General features: G+C 31.3%; 3 protein-coding genes across 6 annotated transcripts; all 3 read right to left on the bottom strand.

The window, feature by feature from the left end:
• Positions 1 to 6,495: 6,495 nt before the first annotated feature.
• Positions 6,496 to 10,558, bottom strand: LOC133672380 (probable hexokinase-like 2 protein). The gene is made up of 9 exons (XM_062092776.1): positions 9,524 to 10,558; positions 9,265 to 9,415; positions 8,811 to 8,993; positions 8,197 to 8,271; positions 7,910 to 8,110; positions 7,770 to 7,868; positions 7,546 to 7,676; positions 7,165 to 7,246; positions 6,496 to 6,855 (listed from the first exon to the last, which is right to left on the bottom strand). Exons 1-9 carry the CDS (start codon positions 9,790 to 9,792, stop codon positions 6,535 to 6,537), a joined length of 1,512 nt encoding a protein of 503 aa, XP_061948760.1. The 5' UTR covers positions 9,793 to 10,558; the 3' UTR covers positions 6,496 to 6,534.
• Positions 10,559 to 11,143: 585 nt separating this feature from the next.
• Positions 11,144 to 14,385, bottom strand: LOC133672912 (transcription factor bHLH18-like). 4 transcript variants are annotated; one of them, XM_062093476.1, is made up of 5 exons: positions 14,130 to 14,385; positions 13,884 to 14,018; positions 13,065 to 13,691; positions 12,538 to 12,909; positions 11,144 to 11,723 (listed from the first exon to the last, which is right to left on the bottom strand). In XM_062093476.1, exons 2-5 carry the CDS (start codon positions 13,917 to 13,919, stop codon positions 11,691 to 11,693), a joined length of 1,068 nt encoding a protein of 355 aa, XP_061949460.1. In that variant the 5' UTR covers positions 13,920 to 14,018; positions 14,130 to 14,385; the 3' UTR covers positions 11,144 to 11,690. The 4 variants fall into 4 exon arrangements, with proteins under 4 accessions (XP_061949460.1, XP_061949458.1, XP_061949459.1 ...); XM_062093474.1 differs by having other exon boundaries at positions 11,144 to 11,701; positions 13,884 to 13,964; positions 14,130 to 14,383; XM_062093475.1 differs by having other exon boundaries at positions 11,144 to 11,701; positions 13,884 to 13,954; positions 14,130 to 14,383.
• Positions 14,386 to 17,116: 2,731 nt separating this feature from the next.
• On the bottom strand, positions 17,117 to 19,300 carry LOC133672623 (COMPASS-like H3K4 histone methylase component WDR5A). The gene is made up of 2 exons (XM_062093089.1): positions 18,472 to 19,300; positions 17,117 to 17,598 (listed from the first exon to the last, which is right to left on the bottom strand). The coding sequence occupies exons 1-2, from the start codon at positions 19,132 to 19,134 to the stop codon at positions 17,308 to 17,310; spliced, it is 954 nt and encodes a 317-aa protein (XP_061949073.1). The 5' UTR covers positions 19,135 to 19,300; the 3' UTR covers positions 17,117 to 17,307.
• Between the last annotated feature and the right edge of the window lie 1,901 nt (positions 19,301 to 21,201).

The following is a 21,201-nucleotide window of genomic DNA, read 5'->3' as shown; positions in this document are numbered from 1 at the left end:
TTGTTCATGTCAATATGTGCATGATTTGGTGCATACAAACTTGCTTCCTTCCTTTCTAATCCCAGCAGAAGAAACAAAAATTATCTATAATGAGATATTCATATATAGCTTATCTAAAATAACCCACAGGGGTTTGCTCCCTCTTAGGTCTCAGGTTCAAACCCTATGGCTGCTCATATGATGGCCACTGGAGGCTTATATGGTCGTTAACTTCAGGACCCGTGAGATTAGTCGAGGTGCGCGCAAGCTGGCCCGGACACCCACGATAATCAAAAAAAAAAATAACCCACAAGGGTAGCTGAGCTCATAGCTCGTTGGTTAGGAGATGAGACAAAGACCTGTGAGGCTAGCTATGGCTCAAGTTCCATACCCTACTGACGAATATGCAAGAATCTCCTTTCCCCATCCTTCCGGGCTACCGGCCGGCCGGGATCATGAGTTCGGTTTCCATTGTGTCAGCCGTATCAAGCTATCTACATGCTTGTTCGCTGTTTAATTATAAAAATATGGACGTTTCAATTGATGATCATATCGAAATATCTACATGTTAATCTGTCCAAGGTCCTCGTCGTAAAAAGAAAGGAAAAGAAGCTTATCTAAAACTAAGAAAGTTGCATTGCATCAGTTATCATCTAAGCCATAGATATTTGCTTATGTGCACATTTATTTTGATCAGTGTGTGTGTGTGTATTATCTCGCGTAAGAATGAATTAATCAATAAAAGAAGTTGGAAAAATTACATTCATGGCTTTATTTTTTACATTCAAATTAATTTATATGCTAATATTTCAAGGAAAAAAAAATACTTACATATTTTATATTCTAAGAACATTCATATATTACCATGATTGTAAGTCGATCTTGATTGTGTTCAAATCAAATTATGATAGTAAAATAGAAATATACTTCTTCATATTTGTAAATCTTATTTTTAGAAACACAAGTTTAATGATCATTAGAAAAATGAGATGCTTTAAATTAACCTTTCCTAAGAATTACAATAGTTAACCAAAGAATAAAGTTTTACAATAATAAATCTCTTTAATTTAAAAAATAAAAAAATTATGTTTAGTAAAAAAAATCGTAATAAAAAAAAAGTCACATAAATATATTTTCTTTAAAAATGCATTGCAAGGATTTTGTTGGAAAATTTAAGAATTCATGAACTTATTTAAAAGAAAATGTGAAAATTGAACTAAAAAAAAATATCATAGAACTTTGTGGTCATTTATATTTTAAAAATAAACATATTTATACTTTTAAAAAAATATTTGGAAATCATCATAAAAATATATAAATGTTTTTAACAAAAAACATTAAACTATATAGTCATAACTTAGAAAATAAGATTATTTGGCAAATACATCAGATTCTTTGCATAAATTTATTAGAAATGCAATTCTACAAAATGTTATAAGAAACTTTAAAAGAAAGGATATATTTTTCAAAAATATAAAGAAAAAAATAGGGTCAAGTTTTATAAGTTTGTTAATACGGTGCGCCATAATGCCTATACCATAGCAAATGATAAGGGGCTGTTTAGAAATGTAACAGTGACTATTTTTTAAAGTATTTTTCATTCAAAAAAATATCAAAATAATTATTTTTTTATTTTTTAAAAATTATTTTTAATATCAGCACATTCAAAAAATTTAAAAACATAAAAAATATTAATTTAAAATAAAAAAATAATTTTTTAAATTTTTTTTAAAATATTTTCAAAACAAAAAAATAAAAAAACATGACTCTTTAAAATAGATGAGATGAAAGGACGATTACAAGCAGAAAGCACACAAGCCTGCAAAAGCCCGTTTGTTTTGTCTGCAAATTGTACACATTACTTACACGCAAACGCAGAAGTACATTTTAGTAGGAAATTCTTAAAATCATGCAGATAAAAACAAGGAATTTACTATCTTCTTACTAGTTTTTGCAACTACACAAGTGATAAATGCAATTTGATGCTTTAATTGTAAAAAACAAAAAACTAATTCTCTTAAAGAAATTACTATAATTTAATGATGCCTTTAACCCATAAAATCTTTACTGGTTTCAAAAATTAATGCAAGTTAATTTTATTTTTGTTTTTTTTAAATTAATTTATTTTAATTTCATCATTAAAATTTTTTTTTCTGTTAAATTATTTTAATTTTATATCCATGGTTATGAAGTTTGTGAGTTTATCTAATTTAACAAGGATTTTTTTTTTGTTTTTTTACACTTTTACCTTTAATACTGGATTGTTTGGTAATTCAAATGAACCCACGTCTATTTTTTTAATCTTTTTTTTATTATTATCAGTTTATTTTTATTGTTGTTGTATTTTTTTTGTTTATGTTATTTAAATTATTAATTGAACCAATAATTTAAGTCTTAGATTTTTTTACCCTAATAATTGTTTTTACATAGAAAAAGAAATCCAACCCGTGGCGAAGAGCGATCAACAAATCTAGTAATTACTATTATAAAATACGGCATTAAGAACATAATATGATGATTTGTTTTAATTTCTACATAAATAAACTTAATAATAAATAAAAATACTATTAATGGATAGTAAATGAAAGTACCGATGAAATATTCGTAGGAGGTTAAATAAGATTTTAAAAGAAATGGATTCATGATAAATGCCTTTAAACGAAAAAAAAAGGGATAAAAACCACAAATAATAATATCTTTCATGCTAAAATAATATTAATCTAGAATTGATTGTTGTTGGTAATTACACAAATGCCTCTCCTCCTCCTATATATATATATATATATATCCCCACAAATTCCAAATCATGGTTTTCATGGTTGGAAATGGAGGGGACATCCATGATGTTTGATGGATAAAAGATCGAAATGGGTTAAATATTGCCCTTCCTTTTTCCCTTTATTTTTTTACCTTTTCTCTCATAGCCAGCGATGCCTTTTTCACTGCCTTTTGAAAACATAAATTATTTTTTTCATATATTGTTTCGATTTTTGAAAATGATATCAACTTTACTGTGATTGTCAATTATCACATGCGACTCCATTAAAGCAAGTAAAACGCAGAACAGTGAGGGTTAGTCTTATTTTTCTACATGAAAGCGAAGAGGCGTGTAGGTGCACGTGATCTGTTCCTTGAATCGCGCCAAACAAGGTTTGGGTAATGACATGACGCCAATGTCAAGAAGGGGGACACTGAAACGCAATGCATTGGCAGCGAGGGAAGCGATCATGGTGGTCCATGAACAGATGGGGTAGAGGGTTGGCTTACGGCCCTACACGGTGGGGCACACGGTGGGGGACCAGAGGATTATCCTTCCCCGTCTTGGGCCGGCGAGGACGAAAGAGCTGCTGAAGAAAGAAGTATCTCTCTAATTGAAAGGTATACTTGCCATTCCTAGACAAGGGTGGGTATTCGAATAATTCGGGTAAACAATCACCATTTCAAATAATTGTTTTTGTTATTATATATTTTGTTTTTACATTTCTTGACTCGAGATTATTTTTATAATCTAAACTATATCTTACACGGAATATAACTATATTTTTAGCTCTAATTACCTGGATTTTATACCCCATAAAAGAAATTGTATATATATATAAATTGTTTTGCACCGCGGTTTAATTATGGTTTTTTATAATTTATAATTTTCTTAATTTTAAATTAGTTTTTTAATATAAAAAATAAATTCAAAAAATAAAAAATATTTTAAACTAAAAAATACTTTGATCTAACGTATTCATTAAAAGAAGAGAAGAGAAGCAGGGCAGTAAAATTGGACAAAGAAAAAGACAGTGTTCGTCATGTTTTTTCTCTCCATCCAGCGCAAGTCATTTTCAACTTGCCTTGTCTCAGTCTGTCCATATAAAGAAATCTTGACACGTCCCCTTCACGGATTTGATATGTCAGACCCCCTTATATCTATATATATTTAGCACATATACTCCAAAAACCTCCACGTATTGCTATTGCTATTGGTTTATGTTTGAAATTCTTATACCCTTTTCGATTGTATTGTGTTTCTTTAAAAAAATACTATTAAGAAAAACTATATATATATATATATATAAATTCAAGTTTTTTCTATAATTTAAAATGAAGAGAAAATGAAAGCCAAATAATTTTAAAATTATAATGAACTAAACAAACATCTACTAAACATAACCTTAATATTTCTTAAACATATTCTAGATTAATAAAAAAAATAAAATATGAATAGTCAGATGCTTGGAGAATAAGTTTTTATTAAAAAGAGTTAAAAACTCTTTAACAACTTATTATTTTCATCATGTAAATATGTTTTTGCTTTGTTTATCATTATCGGGGCATAATAGCATCAAAGTCTTTTGACATGATTTATTTATCATTATGAAATAGAGCAGAGACAAATAAGGATTTTTCGCAACTTAATTGTATAATGAAATAACCAAAATATATTTGAAAGCAAAAAAATTAAAATAAACAATTAAAATGCATGGTAAAATAAAAAAAAATACTCTTAAAATAAGAAATCTTAAACTTGATGCCAAGAGGCTTCTTGGTATTTTCACAATGGTTTTTTTTTTGTAATAATAAAGTCATCTTAGGGGCACTTTGGTACTTGGTGAAATAAAAAAACAAAAAAGGATGTTCGTGTGTGACGCACCCATAAGCATCCGTGCCTTTAGGGCAGTGCGTGCGATGCCTCATGATGTCCAAAAAACCCTTTAACCGCGTTGTTGTAAGTGTCGACGTGTTTTCTTCTTGTTGGTGCAATGCATGTATCCGATTGATAGTGGTCTGGTTTATCACTGATGAACCTTTTTTTTTTCTTTTTCTCTCTCTCTTCTCTCCTAAAAATTACAGCCCTGCCCTCTTGGTTATTGGTATTTCAATTCCAATCCTTATTCTTTTGATTTTTAATTTTTGATATTGTCCATTTTATAAAAGTTTTATTTGTTTTTAATTTCATCATTCAATCTCAATTCACCAAATATTATATTCTCTAATTTGATCCTAATTTAGATTTCTACTTTTTTGCCTTGATCCTTTTATAAAAGTTAATTGATTTTTAATTTCATCATTCAATTCAAATTAATGGTATTATATTTTTCATTTTGATCTCCATTGTTTTAATTTCTAATTTATTTCTTTGCCCTTTTATTAAAGTTATTATTCTTTTTAATTCCACCCTTCAATCAAAATATTTTTTTATTTTTATGTCAATTTTGATCCCCATTCTTTTGATTTTTTTATCCTTTTACTAAATTGATTTTTCATTTTAATTTTATCATTCAATCAAATATCACATTTATTTTAATTACTATTTTTAATTTCAATCCTTATTATTTTAATAACTATTTTTTAAATCCTTTTTTATAATTGATTTTTTTTCAATTTCATTCTTCAATATTTGATTAATTAGAAATTGAACTTCATGGTTTTTCCATATTGAGCGCTTCGAGTCTATTGACTCAGGTCACGGGTTTGAAAAATTATCACACACACACACACACAGAGAGTTTTATAATTCTCTTTATTTTTTTTATCAGGCTATTCCAATCTTATGATTTGAGCCGCAAGTTTGGCAGGATATCTTGGGTTGGTTCAGTTTTAATTACCGTGGTTATAAATTTATCATGACTATTTTTTTTATCTTTTTTTTATTTCATTTTAGTATTTGAACATCAGTTTTTATCCAAAAAAAAAAACAAAATACTCTTGCCCTGCGATATAGCACGGGCACCGAGGCTACTGCATATCTAATACTTTATTTAAATAAATTCAATATGTGTGTGTATATAATTGATGAATGTTATTAAAAAAAAATCAAATGAGTGATTTTAACATTCTTTTCATTGTTAGTTTTCTAACTAAGTAGTAATTTTACTAATTCTTATAAAATTGACCGATTGTATTCCTTTTTAATTTTTATTAAGTAGTTATTCTTATTCTTATTTAAAATTTATTTATTTTCAAATAATATTAAATATTAAAATTGTATTTTAACAACTTATTTATTTATTTATTTTTGACAAATCAAGATATTTGTATCATAATATATGTATTTCATACTTGTATACATGATTCTTAATTACTATATACCACTAGCTGAGAATTAATGGTAAAATTAAAGTAACTAGTTGAATTGATTATATTAGAAATTAAATTTTATTAGAGAATAATATAAATTATATTTCAAAATTTCATTTAAAAGTTTATGTTATTGAGTCGAGATAGTTTTTTGATATGGTATCAGAATCTTAATGATCAAGCAGTCACGAGTTCAAATCCTACCATCCCTATTTATTTAATAAAAATTAAACATAATGTGAGCGTGTGTAAGTTTCAAACCTAAAAATTTTTTATTTGAAGAGATGTTTTAAAAAATAATATAAATCAAATATTAATATTTCACTTAACTGTTTAAACTATTGGATTGAGATGTTTTTTTTTAATAATTGAAATTGTAATAACGATGGATTCAAATATATAATTAACTTAATAGAAATTATAAAAACTGAAAGTACGTAACCCAGAACACCTTGTAATTTCGTAAATCCAGGTATGAGCTAGGAATCAAGAAGATTTTGTGTTTTGGCAAGCAGCTAAGAAGACAGCTCCAGCTCCAGAACCACCATGAGAATGTTCAATTACTACATTATCTGAATGGTCACTGCCCAGCATGTCCCAGACACTGCTATGGAGATAGTTTCTAAAGACTCTATAATGCTCATAAAGTCCACCTTCCACAGTTACTACACTTTTTCTGCTTTCAATTCTTCCAAGCTTTTTTATGATTCCCACAATGCCTGCTCCAGCAAGACGGGCACCGCGTTCCGCAACGATGTCACAAACCTCAGCCACTACCTCCCTTACCATTGGAGTAGAATTTGTGATCTGCTATCAAGAAAATACTGATGCTAATTAGTGTACAACTTCTAACCTTGAAGTGAAACATACAGCAACGGTTAGGAAGTATATATTTCGTGTCGTTGTATAATCAGCATGTTTCTACTTGGATTCAAAGCTTTAAATGGTGAGATATTATTGGTACAGTAAACTTCCGATATTATTGGTACAGTAAACTTCCGAAGGCAGGACTTTGATTCTGAATTCATGCTCCAAAGTTCCGAAAGGAAGAAAGACAACAGGCTTAAGCTTTGTTTCAATGTTTGACGTTAGCTGGACATGTTAAAGGAACCTTACCCCAAGATTTTCCTTCAGCTTCTCACCAACCACACCATGATCCTCTGATGTATCTTGATGCATAGCAGCCATGTCAGGTGACCTGTTCAATATATATGTACTTTTACTATATAGCAAAACCATGCAGTTGTGAAAGGAATGGATCAATAATGCTGTAGACAAATCTTGAGAGCAGTCGAAGCAAGATTTTGAAGTGTAGGATTGAAACCAAGCTTCCTGCCCCAGAATCTCAATTGTAAAGGGGCTATATATAACTTTACCGAGAGTCTTATCATTGTTCTTAGACTGACATGAGTAAGAGAAGTTCAATAAGACAACAATTTGATGCAGTTGCTTACAAACTGTGCACATTTAGATAGGTTCTTAATATTGCTTCCATACCTTAGTTGGTATGGAGTAGCTAGTTTTGGAGGGACGACGTCTCCGAAGAGTGCTGTTTCCTGGGCCATCTTCAGCAAGACTCTTCTAACAATTTCTCCCAGGTACATGGCTGAAGTAAGCTTTTCGAAGATCTGAGACATAAGAAGACTTGGAAACAAATGTTAACTACCTTATATTAACTATTTACTTTTATATGGAGACATGAAATACATGAGTTACCATACCCTGCAACCAGGGTTTGAGCTTTCTGAATCTAAACTAGAATCAAATTCAGTCACTGGAAGGTTTGAGCAATTGAAGTTTCCCCATTCCGTGTTGATAACCTGTGAAAATTAAGCACACTCAACTCAAGTTTGCATTTTACTTCATAAATTAGTATCGATAATCTTAATTCAATACTTGCCAACTCGCCCAAATTGGATGATGGCATTGGCCCTTGCCATTTAGGAACCGCTTCATTTGGTTCAACATAAGCAGCATTTGAACCCATGGCCAGAGTAACTGAAGCCACAATGCCGTTGTCATAGTATCTACCTCCAGCCAAATTTCCTACAGTATCATCAACCTGCTCAAGAAGAGATGAGAAATATCCTTAATTTTGAACAATTATTCTTACTTCGAACTGATAAAGCTACGTATATAGCAGCATACCAGTGAAAAAACACGGAACTTGAGACCATTCTTTTCCAAAGCTCGATTGATATCATTGATCAATGCTTTCTCAACCTGAGTTCATACATAAATCCGAGATATTGATAAAATTAACAAAAAGACCACTGACATAACATCCCTCGAACTGGAAAATTAGTTAAAAATCCCTCTTAATAAGATGACATAATGTGGACTTTATCAATCCCAAGACAATAGTTTAGTTGTAGCATATGATTATATTTAAGGGAGTTACTGTCTCGAGAAAAAAAAACCCCGGAAATAATGGAGACCGAGAGGATATGTCTCGTTGTATTTTTTGTTTTGAAAGAATAAAAACTCACTCCACCAAAGTTATTACAGGTTTCTGTGTCTTTTCTATCCAAACTTAACCTTGTAGTAGACACTCTTGGTCTCTAAATTTTTCAAATATCATAACTTATTCCCTACCTTCATTTTTTTTTTCATTTGTCTGATTAAAATAGAAGAGTTCATCATCATGAACCGGCTGTTACGATTTCAGATGTTACATTTTATAGGGAGAAAAGAAAACAAAGTGTTTGCATTTGGCTTATCAAATGAAATTACTAGGCGAAAAAGGGATAGGCAAACTCAACTGTGTCATTAGCTGGGAAGCTCTTCCATTTAATAGCAGAGCCGGAGCTAGCTGCAGCTTGATCCACCGGATATGACACAGTGAAGCCCAGTTTCTTTTCCCTTTCTGGCGCATCAAGAGTATCATCTGGGGGATGCTCTGAAACGAACTTTGCTAGCTCCACAGCAATGTAGTCGAATAACTCCTATAGGACAAGAAAGCTCATTGTTCAACAGGTTTCAAGATTGTGGAAGCAACTGCAATAGATTATTAAACTGTTTTTCATCTTAAAAAATTGGAAGTGCTTATTTCTTAATGTTTTTTTTTTTATATATATAATTGATGAAGTGTTTATTTCTTAATGTTTTAAGTTTAAGTACTCTAAAACAAAACGAAAGGTGGAAGGAATATACTTTTTGGAAATTGCTTTTAAATCAAAGCATGAATACACCTATCATTCCAAAGCTTAAGCATACCTGAGAGGTACCAGACAACACATTGGGGGGTATGGAAATTTCCTTCCTATATAAATCAGAAATAGGCTCATTTCTCCCACCAAGTCGAGCACACAAAATTAAAAAATTGGTTCCTCGCAAATTCAACCCATAGTACAGCCCCTTCTCATCCCTTAGCACAAGATTTCACCAAAACAATGTTAACAACGTCAACAATATCGTGTAATAAGATCGAGGAAGTAAACCCAAAAGAAGAAGGAGAGAAAAAAATTGCTTGTACCCTTTTGGTAGTGAGGCAGCATAGGAAACAAGCATGTTGAGGGTACTAGTTTCCTCCTGAGAAACAAGAGATGCTTGCATGTCAGAAACCAATGCATTAGCCACTTCCCAAAGTTTGGGTACAGGAGTGGCAGATTCCCTTGCAAATTTACGCAAAATGCGCTGTGTTTGCTTCCATTGTCTTTGTTTTTTTAATGAGTATTGCCTCACCAATACAGCTACGACTGCCACTGTTGTCACTGTTGCCAACACCACCGCTTCCTTCCTCATTTCTCCTCGATTGTCTTTCAAAAACGTTTTATTTTCGTCAGATTGAATCTACAGGGTTGGCTTCGTGACAGCGTCGTTTCACGAGGATGGGAACAGCATCAAGAATTAACTGCAATCCGTTTTTCATGCAGGGAGGAACGAGTAACGTGGATGATTACAGCGACTGAGTGATTTTTTGTTGTTGCTATACATACCTTTTTACGGCTGAAGCCCAAGTTCACTGGATGTGTTTAGTGGGATTTCTTGCTGAGTCTAATCCACATTTCCTTGGTGCGTGCCTAGTGATGGATTTGGGCCACTCTTAGTGAATCATCCAAAAAGTTCAGTCATTTTACAATCCTTAAAAGGAGAAGGGAAAATATTGGAAAAAATGTTTATAATTTGATGTGTGGCATTCAATTTGTTAAGAGTATATTATTAAATCGATTAAACTAGCAGTCAACATGAAGTGTTTATTATGTGAACAAAATTTTTTTCACATATTATTAAAGTATAAATTACTCTTTGAACGGCTAGTTATGTATATACTATATAGAGGAGAAAATGTTAACAAATAATAAATTTTATAAAAATAAATAGTTATTTTCCATTGATAATCTGGAAGCGGTGATAATGAAAGAATATAATAACAATAATATTGACGGTAACAATAGTAGGATGATAACAGCAATGAAGACAATGAAAATTTTATTTTAACATTGATTTTAAATAAAAACATGTTAGTTCAAAACAAATAATAAATTTTAAAAAAATAAAATAGTTATTTTTCATTGATAATCATGCAACGATGATAAAAAGACAAGAGAATATAGTTACAATAATATTGACAGCAGAAATAATAGAGTAATGATAGCAATAATAATCTTTATTTTAACATTGATGGTTATGATATGATACTGTTATGTTGAATGATAGTTGTAGAGTGATAATGATGATAGTTACAATGATAATTATATTAATAACAAGGTATGATGATGGTGAAGTGGTAATGATGATGATAATAATAATAAAATATTGATTGTTTTAATAGTTACGTGAGCAAAATATATTTCTGATAGCGGCGGTGGAAATTGATTGTTATATTACTAAAACATGATTAAAATGGTTACACGATAATGTTAATAACTATTTTGAAATGATAGTTACAAAGAAAAAAATTTCCAACAAATTAGAACAGATTGAGTGGCAAAAATAAATTTTGTTGATCAAATTTTCAAATGTTTATTTCTTGAAAAATACTTTATGCAAAACATCCTATCTCTTTTTTTCTTCTCCATGTTTAGCTTCTAGTTTTTGATAAAAATTAGAAAAGTATGTCTATATGTAAAACGAAAGAAGCTTTTCATAAAAAAATAATAAATAGAAATACATTGAAAACCATAACTTATAAATTACAACACTATAGTAATTCCAATTATTCAAAAACAATTTAACTAAAAAGAGTTTATTTGAGAATGATACGCTGTGTAATGTCCAAAATTGATAAAATCAAAAAGATTTAAAACAAAATTGAGGTTTCCAAGACATGACCACAATTACACAAACCAATTTCTCGGCAGGATACAGAGAGGAAGAAGTGATTATAAAATTGGGAACACAAACCAATTTATGGCCTTGTGGGTAATTCAACGTGGTCAACACGCAAAAAACAACAAGAAAAATCCTGCTGCGAAAGGAACCTCCATGGCATAGCAACCTTTTAATTCACAATACAAATCGATCTATTGAAGGGGATGGGAGACTTGTGGATCAGTGCTTCTCCGAGAAGATTTGGAAAAAAATGGAGGGCCTGGGCAAATCTTCAGGCTGGAACGCACGAGCTTGGTCTTGTAGCACATGAGAGCTTCAAACAAGCCAGTCTTAGTTTTTTGACAAGATCTTTCATTGTCAAGGAGAAATCATTGTCCATCTGCACAAGATATGGAGTGTCTCTATATATTAATTAGGATGGTTTTTTTATAAGAAAAATAAAGATATTTATAGGTTTGTTATTGTGATAGCAGTTGTTTTTTAAAGTATTTTTTACTTGAAATGTATTAAAATAATTTTTTTTTATTTTATAAAATTTATTTATAACATCAGGTCAAAACAATAAAAAAATATAAAATAAATTTATATTCTTGAATATAACCTTAATCCTAAGCTATATAATAGAGAAAATTACATGCACATTACATCATTTTATTTATTTGAAAGGACTTTACCATACTTGTATCGGTGTGGGAGTTTAAAATCTTTCCGACAATAGTTACAGTCATGTATGATGATGTAAGCATGTCACTAATTATAAATTGTGGTAAGATTGACTCAAACTCGTCATTTTATAACAACGAGCTTTCTACGAGGAACTCACTCGTACTCAGAAGCCGTTTGGAAGGCGACCAGCCACATGGTTATCGCACAAGAATGTGGATATCTTACTTGTCCAAAGCTATTATATATTGTATCAAGAAAACGACAACCAAGTCCATTAAAATAATATATTTAAAAATATGGATGCATTTGTTTTTTTAAAATATTTTTAACTTAAAAAATATATTAAAATAATATATTTTTTATTTTTTAAAATTTATTTTTAACATTAACACATGATCTAAAAATATAAAAACAAATAAAAAAATTAAATTTTTTAAAAATATTTTTAAAACATGAAAATAAATAAAAAACAGTAAGCCATCAATCCTTGGTTTAGTTTCGCAAGTTGATTGTTTAAATCAGAGGGAGATGCTATATATTTAAAATTACCTGGGCAATCACTGTTACGTCAAGAGTGGAATTCCCAAATACCAATACACTGCTATTGACTACTGATAGATGAAGATTCTCTATCTCGCTTAGCATTTTAATCCCAACTCCTTGCTGGTTCTTGCAATGGATCCGAATCAGTACATCCTTATCAGTTGTTCTTGCTTCAATTTCTGGGAGCGGTGAGCCAGGGAGGCCATCAAAGTTCTCGTCAGATGAAGTACATTCATCATCAACAGAGAGCTTAGACTTCTTCAGCAGAACCACGGATTCCACGGTTTTTGTCTTGGTCTGATCCTGGAGCTGTTTCAGTTGTTCTTGGAGTTGTTTCATGTACTTCATAGCGCCATCAAGGACAGAAGCCTTGTCCATCTAAAGTATTGGAAGTATATCAGTCTTGGTTAAAGATTGACCATCAAGGTTCGAGATTTATAATATTTCACAATTAACTTATCCTAGATTTTCCCTTCGAAGAAATAAAGGCATGTATTTGTGGTACTATCTATCAACTTGAAACTTTCATTCACCTTTTTAAGACCTGGAACAACGGCTGAAAGAGCTATGAACTGCTGGCTAAGCTTTTCTCTGCGCTTTCTCTCAGCCATTATGTGATCTTGAACATGCATAGCACTTCTAGTCATTGAGTAAGGCCTCTTGATCCCTTGCTTAGCCTCTGGGGCATAACTTTCTGATCTCTCACAAGCAGCTTTTGAAATTGAAGTTTGAAAGTGCATGTTTATTGGAGATGCAGCCTCATCCTTAGACTTGATCAAGCGGTCAAGATTTCCGTAAAACTGCTGGGAACTGGCCGTAGGTGGCGGAGCTGAGGTGTTGAAAGAAAAACTTTCAGGAATAGGAGAAGGTGGTTTTCGCGGTTGTTGCAGGGTGGAGATGCTAGAGTTCCAGCTGTTAGTTCTCTGCTGTTTTCCAGGTGTTTCAATGCTGGTCTGAGACGTTTCAGAGGAGGAACCATTTGAAGTACTGGTGATCGTGGTGTTTCTGGTCATCATTAAACTGGGTTTCGAGGAGAAGCTCTCGGAAGAGAAAGATCGTTGGAGGTTTTCTCCCAGTAGAGTAGTTGCCATGTTTTGTGCGGTGAACTCGGCAAGAGAGTTGATATTGCATTGATGGATGAATTTGTAATCATCCATGCCCTACAACATACAGATAACTCAATCAAACAAAAATCTTCAGATCAATGAAATATATAGTAATTGTCAATTAAGTCATGAAATAATAGAAAATTCAAGCATTACGACTATTAGAATTAATGATTTCTCTAGGTTTTAGCTGTAGCTAGCTAGCAAGGGGTTTATATCCTTGCATTAACACTGATCATGACATACCATCTCACTAAGCCATTTCCCTGCTGCTATATCCATAAGGGTAGCTTCTTACTCCACAAAAATGTACAGAGCTGCACAAGTCTTGCCCAAAAAACACAAGTTCGTCAAGCCTTTAGAGTCCAACGACTTGAACAGCTATAAAAACATTTAAGAAAGAGTGGTACACACATCAAAATGAGAAGGAGAGAGTGGTAAACAAAGATGAAGATGTTTCAGAACAAGAAAAATCTGATGTGGGTTAGTCACCTGATCAAGGCTTAGTCCGGAAGGCTTGAAAAAGCTGAGAAATGAACCTAATCTGCACGCTTCCACTAGAAAGAAGGGGGAGGGTATTAGAAGAAGAAACCGAGGCCTGAGAATCTTGTCCTCATCTGCTTTCTCAAATCAAATGAAGCCTACACACAGTCTTCTACTAATCTTGTTGACGAGGGAGATGCTTAAATTATATTAACAAAAACCAAGTTGATCATTGGTTGAGATATCGTATCTACAGGAATTAGAAAAGAAAGATTATATTTCCTGTCCACCTCTGCCAACCCAAAGCTATAAAACTTAATTTATTGAACTAGACATCCAATCCATCTATCGAAAATTTTCAATTCCTTTGACATAATGCTTCCGTGGGTGTTTTTTTTTTTTTTTTTAAATATATATACATATATATACATAGAGAGAGAGAGAGAGAGAGAGAGAGAGAGAGAGAGACCTTGCCTTGAACAATCGTTTTCTGCACTTGGGAGGTAAAAGTTAAACCAGGCGTTCTGTTTATGGAGACAAGGTGCTATCTTGTATAACCATGATGGATAAAAGCTGGGTTTTATACGAACACACTAATAACTAGAGATGATAATGGATCGGGTTAGGGTAGTTTTTTCATGCGCCCGCACTGACCCAACACCTTCCTAATCATCATCTGTGTCTGATTAGGGTGGGTTGGGTGAAGGATCTACTTCACCCATTGAGCATACACTAGATACGTGACCTGATTTTTTTTTTAATTTTTTTTTAAAATTCTCAAGGCATCTCATAATTTTTATTGAATTTAATTAAATTTATGATTTGAATTACGAGTTTCACCTGTTAATTTCAGATGAATAAAAATCAAACTTTATATTTTTTTATTGCATAAATAGTTATTGATTTATTTAATTAAATATATGTATGTATATACTTTTTAAATTTTATTTGAATTTCTTTGTATATACAAAAGCACTTTGCAAAATCCTACATATATTTTTTAAAAATATTTGATTTGGATGTAGTTAGGATACATTTTGGTGTTAAATTTGTATTTTTTTTAAAAAATAGACCCAAATATAATTTTAAATTTTGTGATTTAAGAAAATCAAACATTTAACGGAACATAACGTACTTCAACTTTTTTTTTTCAATAATCATTTCAAATTTATTATTTTTTATAGTAATGCATGAAAATTAATGCAATATTATGATTGATGAGATTATCATATTTTATTTAAGAGTTATTTGAAGTAAAAATATAAGCATAATATTTTTTTAATTTCTATATTTCTAGATTAAAAATTATTTATTATTAAAATAAATAATATAAAAATAATATGAGTAGAACTATTCAAATTTTTTAAAAAATAAAATTACGATTGATCCTTTCATAATCATTTTACAGATAATTTAATTTTTTAACAATCAAAGTTATTTACAATTGTAAAAAAATATAAATAACACAATCTTTATTTTTCTATTTTATACTTTCATATATTTTCACATACAATTCATTATATTGATTTTTATTTACTTTTAAAATAAATTTCCTATATAATATATACAATAAATAAATAAAATAAAATTCCCCTCACATGTTACCTTAGCATGCTAAAAATCCGAGGAAAGTCAACGTAGCTTCATTGGTTGTAGCGAGGCTATTTTTTTTTGTTAATTCCTTTTTTTATCAATTTATTTCTTAATTTCTTCTTCATGTATTTTAACAATCAACTAGATTATATTTGAATTAATTAATTAATTAAATTATATTATGATAACTCTAACACCATATAATTTTAAATTTGAATTAAATAAAAAGATGAATTGAGAGATTTTTTCAATCAATTTCATTATCAAATTTTTTTTTATGGTTCAATTAATTTTTTAATTAGCTAAGTCAACAGGATTATGTTGAATCAACTCGCACGCGGGTTATTTTTAAACTCAAATTTAATGAGAAGTCAATAACAAAATCAAGTAATTCTTTATAACCTAGATTTTTTTTATTACATTCAAAGAAGATTTTGATTCTACGTGCAACGTAATACCGTAATGTAAACTATTCATATTCTAATTATTTAAAAACTGTAATGCCATCGTATTCGTATAATTTCATGTTCTTATAATGTATCTATGTCCGTAGATCATACAATTGCGGGTGTACCGGATGAATTCATTTGGGAAGGTAATCAATCGCCTATTGTTAATAGGTTTCATAATCAGATATATCACGCGGATACCGTATGTGTCAACTAGTTGAAATGTTCCAATCAAACCTCCCAAAATCATGTAAATCAAGATTTAATACTTTGGATCCGAATCTTTAGGTTCTAATTTGTATAAAATTAAATACCAAATTTTGGTTACATGGGACCCTTTCAGCTCCCGCGAATGGGCCCACCAAGGTTTCCAACGAAGCAACTCCCAGCTTTTGTCTTCTTTTGAGTACCCCAGGAAGGAAGAAACAGATCCTCTTTTTATCTTTGCTAGGTGCTGAGTAGGTGTTTGCTGCCTGAATTGAAGTTTTTAAATTATTTTTTTTGAAGATTTTGAAATGTTAATATTGAAAATAAAAAAATTATACTGGAATTGAAGATTTATTGCCCAATATATTGATAAAAATTTAATAGAATATTTATATATACTTGTAGTGAAATGGTTAACAGGACGGACTTCGGATTGATGTATGTTGGGGCCTTGGATGACTCGGAATCCGGTCAGCTCCTCAGATGATGTAAAACACTCTCTTCCATAATAATAAAATATTAAGCATGAGCGTGTTCAACAGCTCTGATGTTCAAAGGGTTATCGGAGCATGTCCCATCTGCTGTTGGCTCCACATGAAAGAAATGATTACTACCCAGCAACGAAGTCATCCGACCCTGTCCATTAACACTGACCCGGCCTGGGAAAGCTCCGGGTCGGCGGATTTCAATTTGACCTGCTGGGGGCTTATATCTCACAATTGAAATTCACAGGTGATAACAATCGAGGGAATTAACAATAATTACATAAATAAAAAGTTTTGACAACTGAGTTCCACCAAATACTCGGAGTACATGAACAGTAGTTAAATGAATCAAAACTACAAGCATGTCAATAGGATAAGGATCTGGGAAAATGCAGAAGCTTCAGCCATCGAGCAAAACATTTCCCTCAGCCGCTAGCGGAGGAAAAAAAATCCTCATTTTTCCTGAGTCCAGATCTTCACAGTCTTGTCACTGCCTATTGCACCAGATGCGATCATGTTCTGGGTGGGATGGCATGCTACTGATATAACTGTATCAGTGTGACCTTCCAATTTCTGTACTATTTTCCTGCTTTGAAGCTCCCACAAGTACATACAATTATCCTCAGAACCACCAACAATGTACATTCCATTTGTTATGGAAAAGGCGGGCGAAATACAGTATTTCGTATTGGCATGCCCAGTGTATGTCTTCAGAAATTTCCCAGTTGAAAAATTCCAAAGCCTCTGCAAGTGTATCATTTAGCAAATCCAGGTGAGAAGACCAGACCATCTCAGAGAAATGGAAAACCACCAGATATAGAAAGACTGGACCCTCAAAAATAAAATTACAATGATGAATTCTCTAGAACAATAAGCTATCAAATGAAATTTATATCTGCTAACTATTCTTCCTTCTATGTAAAACAATAAATGTACACGAGGTATATGTGCAAATACGAATTCAGCGAAGAACAGGAATCATCTATGAGCTTTATTTTTAATTTTAAAAAAAAACCCACTGAGCCCAGATTAATGTGATTTTTACTCAGCATATTTTCCATATAAAATTATTTACAAAGCCTCCGGAAGCTAGAACCTATCCCAAGATGAGGACAACTTCATAACATCAAAAAATTCCATTTGATGCACACAGAACATGGAAATACAACGAGAAAGTGAGGTGAAAAGTTAAGGATGACAAAGCTATATATTATCTGCACACTGTTATTCAAGATAGCAGAACTGCAGCCATACAAAAGAATAAATAAAACAATGCTTAAAACAATTTCAACTGCATTAGCAAGGAACTATATGAAAACCGGCTAAATGCTCCACCATGAGAAATCATTTAGACAGAAACGAACATGAATTCATCAATATGTATTGATAAAACATAAAAGAAAGGAAAAAAGTAGGCTCTACATCATAAAATGAAAGCCGGTTAATTAGCAGAAAATTCTAGTATAAGCTCGTGACATTGACATATCATTCGGAAGAAAACATTACAGCTACTACTAATCAAATGTTTGAAATTTCCAAAACAAAGACTAATCTCCCAAGTTCCAAAAGCAACAGTTATTATATTAGAACAACGAAAAAGGAAGAATTTTGACATACCAAATTGTTATCCAAAGTGCCAACAAGAATAAAATTTCCATTAGGCGAGAACTTAACGAAGGAAACGGGTGGATTTTCATCATCAATCAAAGTCTTGATACAATGACCAGTCCCAGAATCCCAGATCCTACACAAGCCATCATAACTGCTGGATACAATAAGCGAACCATCTCTATTAAAATCAACACATGTAACTGGATCAGAATGGGCAGGCAACACCTTCAAACACTTTCCACTCTTCACATCCCAAATTCTAACAGTCTCATCAAAAGAACCCGAAACAATCATACTGGAATTTGGGTTAAAGCTGACGCAAAACACATAATTGGTGTGCCCGTGGAGGGTTTTGATGGTGGACCCAGTTGTGACGTCCCAGAGGCGGAGGGTTTTGTCGTCGGAGGCAGAGACAATGAAGCGGGAATCAGAGGAGAAAGCAAGGTCGGAGACGCCTTGTTCGTGGCCATGGAAGTCATGGAGAGGAGTGATCGGGGAAGTGGGAGGATTAGATGGGGAGAGAGAATAGGTTTTGATGGTTTTGTCAGCGGAGGAAGAGCCGAGGAGACGGCCGTCGGAGGAGAATTTGACGGAGGAGATGGAGGATTTGTGGCCTTGTAGGGTTTGGGTTAGGGTGTAGGGTTTGTAGGACTCAATTGGGTCTGGCATTTTGTTTTTATTGTTGAGAGGGTTTTTCTCTTGAAAGGGTTTAGGGCTTTACCTGGTAAGGGAAGAGAGTGAGGGACAGACGTTTACGACAGAGAAGAGGGATGATTTGGGAAGAGAGGGAGGACTCACGTTTTATTACTATTTACTACCCACCCGGTAAATGGCTGCGCACTATTTTGATTGTGTTAACCATACTTGACGATTTAATTGGGTCAATTCCAATCCATTTTAGCGAGGGTTTGTTTCTTTGGTGGGACTTGTTTAGTGTTTTTAACATTGTTTTTGCATTAAAAAAATATATTATATTGATATTTTTAAATGTTTTTGAATGAGTTTAATATATTAATATTTAAAAATAAAAATAATTATTTTAATTTATTTTTTTATTAAAAAGACATTTTTAAAGAACAAATCAAAGACATGAATCTTGCTTCCTAGTCTGTCTATAATTGTTTTGTCATTGTTTTCTTTTCCATGTACCCTTATATTTTTTAACTTTTAAAGACTTGATAGAGATATATTATGACTGTTTGTTTTTAAGTTTATTTTTTTTATGTGTTTTTAAATTATTTTTTTTGTCTGAATGCTTCTCAGGTGTTCTTAAATTATTTTAATATGTTGATATTAAATATATAAAAAAATTTCATTAAAATATTATTTTTATATATTTTTATTAAACAAAATATTCTTAAAAAAACATATATCCTGGTGGGACTTGTCTTTGTCTATATTTATCTTATCATTTTCTTTTCTTTTCTAGATGCTCCTTACGTTTTAAACTTCTATGAATTTGGCAGTGATTTTTATTTATTTATTAACATAAATATTCAGGTTAACTTGTGCGTATCTTGACTAATCTCACAGACTTTAAAATTAACAACCATATAAATTTTTAATGATTCTTATTAATGTGAATGTTCATTGTTTTCTTTTCCAGATGCTACTTTCTCCATCTGATCCTTTTTCATTGTTGTGACGTGAAGGCAAATATTAAATTAAATTTATTATTTTTATTTTTTTCTTTAGTTTCAAGAAAAAAAAAGCACTTCGATTGCTCTTGTATTTGTTTCGAAAAGTTAATATGTATTCTGTGCATCAGTTTCATTGTTTGCATCCATTCAAACTTACTCGATATGTTGGATCAATTTGTAACCTAATTTGAAAACTATTTCCATTTTATGATTACATGCAACATGTGAGATTTTAGCTTGAAATTCTCGTTTTAACTCTCCTTTTAACTTCTTCTTATCAATTTATCATAAAGAAATAAATAAATGAAAGACCATGTTACTACTAATTGAGGTTAATGAATTAAGATACTTACTAAAAATTTTGAGTTCAATAATTAGTATAAAAATGTAAATGCGGCAAATATATATTTTTTATATATAAATCAATAGTAAAAAGTTTTTTTAAAAAATTTGTGGCTCTCTTATTTCATGAGGAGATCTAATTATTATGAATAATTATGTTCAGTCTGTGGGGATCACCATGGAGTTTTTTTAAAATTCATGAGTAGTTTTCTACTAAAATAATTGGTTTGATAATCAAACATTACAAATTTGAGTAATTTTTGTGAATGGAAAATATTTTTCTCTTAAAAGAAACATCTAATTTTGACCTTTAAATATTAAAGAAGTCATGATTGCAATTAATCACACAGTAAAAGCTACAGTTAATGCATCCAAGATTATATGGAAAAAATAAATAAATCCGCAATAAAAAAAAGATTTCATCTTCGAGAGAGAAACTCACTTTCTCAAATTAATTTATATTAAATAATGCATGTCCTGGTTCGGAACAACTTTTTTTTCTTCATTTGAACCATCGCAATGCTAATAGAAAATGAGGACTTTCCTAATATATATATATCGTGAAGAAAAGAGGCATCCTAGTCTTTCCTGACTATTTAGTATCTAGCCTTAGATTTTCAATTACTTTTTTACTATGTGATTGTTAATGTGATGTATAATATTTTTTAAAAGTGTTTTTAATTATAAATATATTAAAATATATTTTTTTTAATAAAAAAATGCTAAACATACACTTAATCCCACAAGTTGTTGC

The sequence above is a fragment of the Populus nigra genome, chromosome 14, assembly GCF_951802175.1.
Source record: "Populus nigra chromosome 14, ddPopNigr1.1, whole genome shotgun sequence".
Taxonomy (NCBI): domain Eukaryota; kingdom Viridiplantae; phylum Streptophyta; class Magnoliopsida; order Malpighiales; family Salicaceae; genus Populus; species Populus nigra.
The sequence above is the reverse complement of the archived record's forward strand: the minus strand, read 5'-3'. Positions and strand labels throughout refer to the sequence as shown.

What these genes read in the sequence shown, in the direction of transcription:
- LOC133672380 (XM_062092776.1), bottom strand. Translation starts at nt 9,792, where the DNA reads ATGAGGAAGGAAGCGGTGGTGTTGGCAACAGTGACAACAGTGGCAGTC. An exon ending in AGTTCCGTGTTTTTTCACTG is followed by an intron (nt 8,111 to 8,196) that starts GTATGCTGCTAT and finishes CTTCTTGAGCAG; the next exon opens with GTTGATGATACTGTAGGAAA. An exon ending in GCTACTCCATACCAACTAAG is followed by an intron (nt 7,247 to 7,545) that starts GTATGGAAGCAA and finishes TATATTGAACAG; the next exon opens with GTCACCTGACATGGCTGCTA.
- LOC133672912 (XM_062093474.1), bottom strand. Translation starts at nt 13,919, where the DNA reads ATGGATATAGCAGCAGGGAAATGGCTTAGTGAGATG. An exon ending in GGAAATGGCTTAGTGAGATG is followed by an intron (nt 13,692 to 13,883) that starts GTATGTCATGAT and finishes TGTATGTTGTAG; the next exon opens with GGCATGGATGATTACAAATT. An exon ending in ACGTAACAGTGATTGCCCAG is followed by an intron (nt 11,702 to 12,537) that starts GTAATTTTAAAT and finishes TATCTTGTGCAG; the next exon opens with ATGGACAATGATTTCTCCTT.
- LOC133672623 (XM_062093089.1), bottom strand. Translation starts at nt 19,134, where the DNA reads ATGCCAGACCCAATTGAGTCCTACAAACCCTACACCCTAACCCAAACC. An exon ending in GCACTTTGGATAACAATTTG is followed by an intron (nt 17,599 to 18,471) that starts GTATGTCAAAAT and finishes ATACACTTGCAG; the next exon opens with AGGCTTTGGAATTTTTCAAC.